Raw genomic sequence first — 3,839 nt, 5'->3', positions numbered from 1 at the left:
CAAAAGCTATGTATTTAAATAGTTACTACTCTCACAATGTTTTTGTCTGTCAGACGTGGTATACATGGAGCTAAACACAATGAAATGAACCTTCATCAGCATTAATTAATTTTATAATTGTATATATTTTTCTAAATCTTATTCCTATTTGGTGTATGGATATGGGGGAAAAAAAGGGGATACCTTTCTTTTTGTGTTCACATTTAGGTAGTCACTTAGTATTTTGTTATTCAAAAGATACCTTTTCAGGCATGGATATGTCTACCAAAATCATACCCTGCCTTTTCCTTGGGATAGCTGTGTAAATGTTCAAGTCAACCTGTGAAATGAAATCAATATGAAAACTTTCTCACTGGAAGTGTTCAGTGAAACACTTTCTAGTTCAGTAACGTTTAAGAATGACGTTGCCTAATAGAGAATATTACCTTTCTGTATTCAATATTGAAATTAATATCCTGGCAAAAAAGCTGGCCCCTACCACTGTTTGCATGTTTTGCTTTTCAATGGACTAGCTATTTGTGTTCACTTTTAAAGGTGGTCTCATCCTCTTAGATTCGTCTTCCTAATCCTTACTACCATCTAGCTTTTGGAAGTATTGATTTCCAATAAAGCAACATATACACTCACAATTTTGGTGTATTTTTCTTAACAGTCACACTTAGCAGCTACAAGAATGATGGAAGTTTTCTCTTACATAAATTCAAATTATTCTTTTAAATATGGTTTTGTTTTTTTTTTTGTAAAAATTCCCCTTTGATATTCTTCTGAAATGCTGAATGGTAACTTCAGTAGTTTAGGTTCATGGCCTGGTTCAGGGCTCAGATCTGTCTGCCTGCAGTTCACTGTTCATATTTTGTATGTGCAGTTTGTTGCAAACTTAGTCAAACATTTAACTATATTAAAATATCTTAAAGGTATATGCACATTGTTATGCCCTCTTGCAGGGAAAAAGAGTGCCTGCCAACCAAATAGCTGAATCATTTTTGTGTTTGAAAGTGATTTCAAATCTGTCCAAGAATGTTAATTATCCAGAGTTGTTGCCTCACACCCTCAGCTGTGAGCTTTATAGGGAACAATATTTGTCATTCTCATGCACTTTCATTAACCTGTCTGGAATGAAGACAGACTTGTGTTGTGTCCTAGGAGGAATGTAGTCCCACCACCCTAATCTCTCACTGCGGTGCTTATCAAAAAAAAAAAAGAAGCTGTTTGCAGCAGCGGTCAAGGAAGTACCCTTTGTTTCATTGAACTCATCTAGCTTCTGCTTTATAACTTACTCAGATATTTGGTAATATTTGCAAGTTTTATTTTTTCTTTTGCAGGGTATGAAAAAGAATAAAAATGATGCAAAAAAAATGGGGCCTCTAAAACTGGCTGCCCTGAATGGACTAGCTTTGACTAGAGTGCCTCTGCCAGATGAGAGGAAGGAAGAATCAACAAGAGCAACAAATGATGAACAAGTATGTTGAAGTTTTTAATGCTTGATTTCTCTTTTACATGAGTGATTTTTCAAAACAAGATGCATATGAATGGTGCTTTGTGTTGACTTTAAAATGCTTCCAATTTAAGGCAACTCAAATGCCAAGAATAGAAATAAAATTAAGAATTGGACTTCTGATTGATAAGTCATTGCTAGAATTACTTGGTATAACTAAGATTTTTCTTTAAGATTTAGGATGACTGTGGTTCAGATTATAGTTTACCCTTTGAGCATATAGGAAGCAAATGAATTAGTATTCACTGATACAGTTGGTTTTTTTTGTGCCAAGTCTTTCTTTTTTTTTTCTTTTGTCTTAATTTTTGGGTTTTCCAAACTGAAAATGTATGAAAATTAAAATTCTGAGTGTGAGATTTAACTTAGTTGTAATTATTAGTAGTTCATACAATTTTTATAATAAATTTTGTAGTTAAATTTAATCCCCAGGGTACAGCTGGTGCACTTTGTATTTATCTGTTTTCCTCAGGTAGATCTCTGAAAATATAGATAGAATTTGTATAATATGCAGGTTCTGTAGAAATCTTAAATTCAGTAAAAGATCTCAGGTTACTGAGAGGACATCAGGCCCTAGAGTTTGAGGTTCATTCTTTGGGAAATATAAGACTCCATCTACTTGTTTCAGGGCAAACAATGTCAATAAATCTACTTTAGCCTGCCTCATAGATCATGTTATAGGTGCAGGGAAGTGAAATACAGTCAATATACAGCCTGTGAAGGGATCTGTAGAATAGTACAGTCATCACACAGCTGACCAGGGATTCACCAAGATACACCAAGGTCTAAAGTGATTATTGTGCAGTCTGCAACCAGTGGTCTCTTTAGAATCTGTTTCTGAGCATGATTTGGTATCCTCAGCTCCAGACCCCCTCAATCTCAATTGTTGACAGTCACTAAGCAGAGATTAGAACCTGAAGGACCAGTTCTGCTCTCACCAGGAGCAGTTTTAAGGAACAGGCCAAGAAAATTAATTGCTATTCATACAGTAGAAATTCAATCTTGGAGTTTGAAGGCTTGAAGTGAGATCCATGTGAGGGATTGACTGTTCCATTTCAACACAGCTGAAGTTCTTTTTGAACTATATATACACTCCTTAAAGATGCTAAAGGACAAAAATTAACATTGTGCTACTGGGATAGAGTTCTACATTTAGTACCTGTGTTGGTTATTTCCTCTTACTTACAATCATCATCTCTTCATGGATTGACCTATATTGAATTCAGCCTTATTATTATACAGCTAGCCTTGCCCAAAGTGCTGAGGTAAAAGAAGAATCCATCGAGTCGAACTACAAAAAAACCCCCCTGTCACTACACTTCCTCCACAGGCAGCCATGCAGGGGCAGAGTAGGTGCCATGAAATGGGAGTAACTTCTAAATCAGTTGAGAACAGACAGTACGGAGCAGACACGTGACATGAAAGGAAGTCCAGACTGCAGATATTTTAGAAGACAACTTTAAAGTTGATTCACTGCTTGTTTCATTGCTCAGTTTCACGTTATTATCAGTTTAAGTGAAAGAATTTACCTTAAAGATAATAAAGGAATTTGTACAGTTGACGTATTGATGTAAAATAGCTTATGATTGAGGTTTTACACCTTCCTCTGCAACGTTTGGCATTGCGGTTATTTGATACAAGACACTTTTCTGACCTGATACCACGGAGCAGTTGCTCTGAGAGGCTGGGACATGTGACATAGATGAAATTTCCTGGCTGAAATCTTACATATTATTTGTCTAATTATTGTTGGCAAAGAGATGATGAAATTCCAGAAACGTCTTATGATTTAGAAAGAACTTGTTTTTGAAAGAATGAATTTGTGGGGGTAGGAAGGGAGCAGCTTATTAGATAAAACAGATTGAATTATACTTGTAGAAAAAACTCCTTGTTTGTACCTCAGCTGCAGCAAGAGGTTCTAAGATGTTTTTGCTGTTGTGTGCAAAATTTAGTATCTTCAGCCTAAGATAATGTAGAATGTTGGCAGTCAATTATGAGCTCATTGACCGAGGCAAGTGTTTTACATTTTTAGAGGTTTTCCATGCAAGTGACAAAGTTTACTTTAATTTTTTTATTATTATTATTGCAAGGTTAAAGGAGACCTTTTCAAATTATATAGTTTAACATGCTATATCGAGCAGGAGGATGTATGAGTATTTGCTGTTCAGAGGTATTTCAGGTGGTGCGTAGCATAGCGTAACTGTCTGGTTTGTCCAAGTATTTCTTTTCCCAACAGGATTGCCTTCATAAAAATGATGACATTTTTCTTTCACCAGTGGTATCCACAGTCTTTGTGACCTAATGAAGTATCACAGGCTCCTTGGTTTTCACTGGAACAAAATTCCTG

General features: G+C 35.7%; 1 protein-coding gene across 1 annotated transcript in view; it reads left to right on the top strand.

The window, feature by feature from the left end:
• Positions 1-1,325: 1,325 nt before the first annotated feature.
• The window catches only part of LOC103774311 (tyrosine-protein phosphatase non-receptor type 21-like), a 5,878-nt gene continuing 3,364 nt past the window's right edge, over positions 1,326-3,839 (top strand). Inside the window, exon 1 of the mRNA XM_008941703.1 lies at positions 1,326-1,460. Within this exon, the coding sequence (XP_008939951.1) occupies positions 1,326-1,460 (135 nt within the window). The remainder of the gene's footprint in view (positions 1,461-3,839) is intronic.

This window comes from Merops nubicus, unplaced genomic scaffold (genome assembly GCF_000691845.1).
Source record: "Merops nubicus isolate BGI_N331 unplaced genomic scaffold, ASM69184v1 scaffold9656, whole genome shotgun sequence".
NCBI lineage: Eukaryota > Metazoa > Chordata > Aves > Coraciiformes > Meropidae > Merops > Merops nubicus.
Note: the sequence above shows the minus strand (reverse complement) of the source record. Positions and strands in the feature narration are given on the sequence as shown.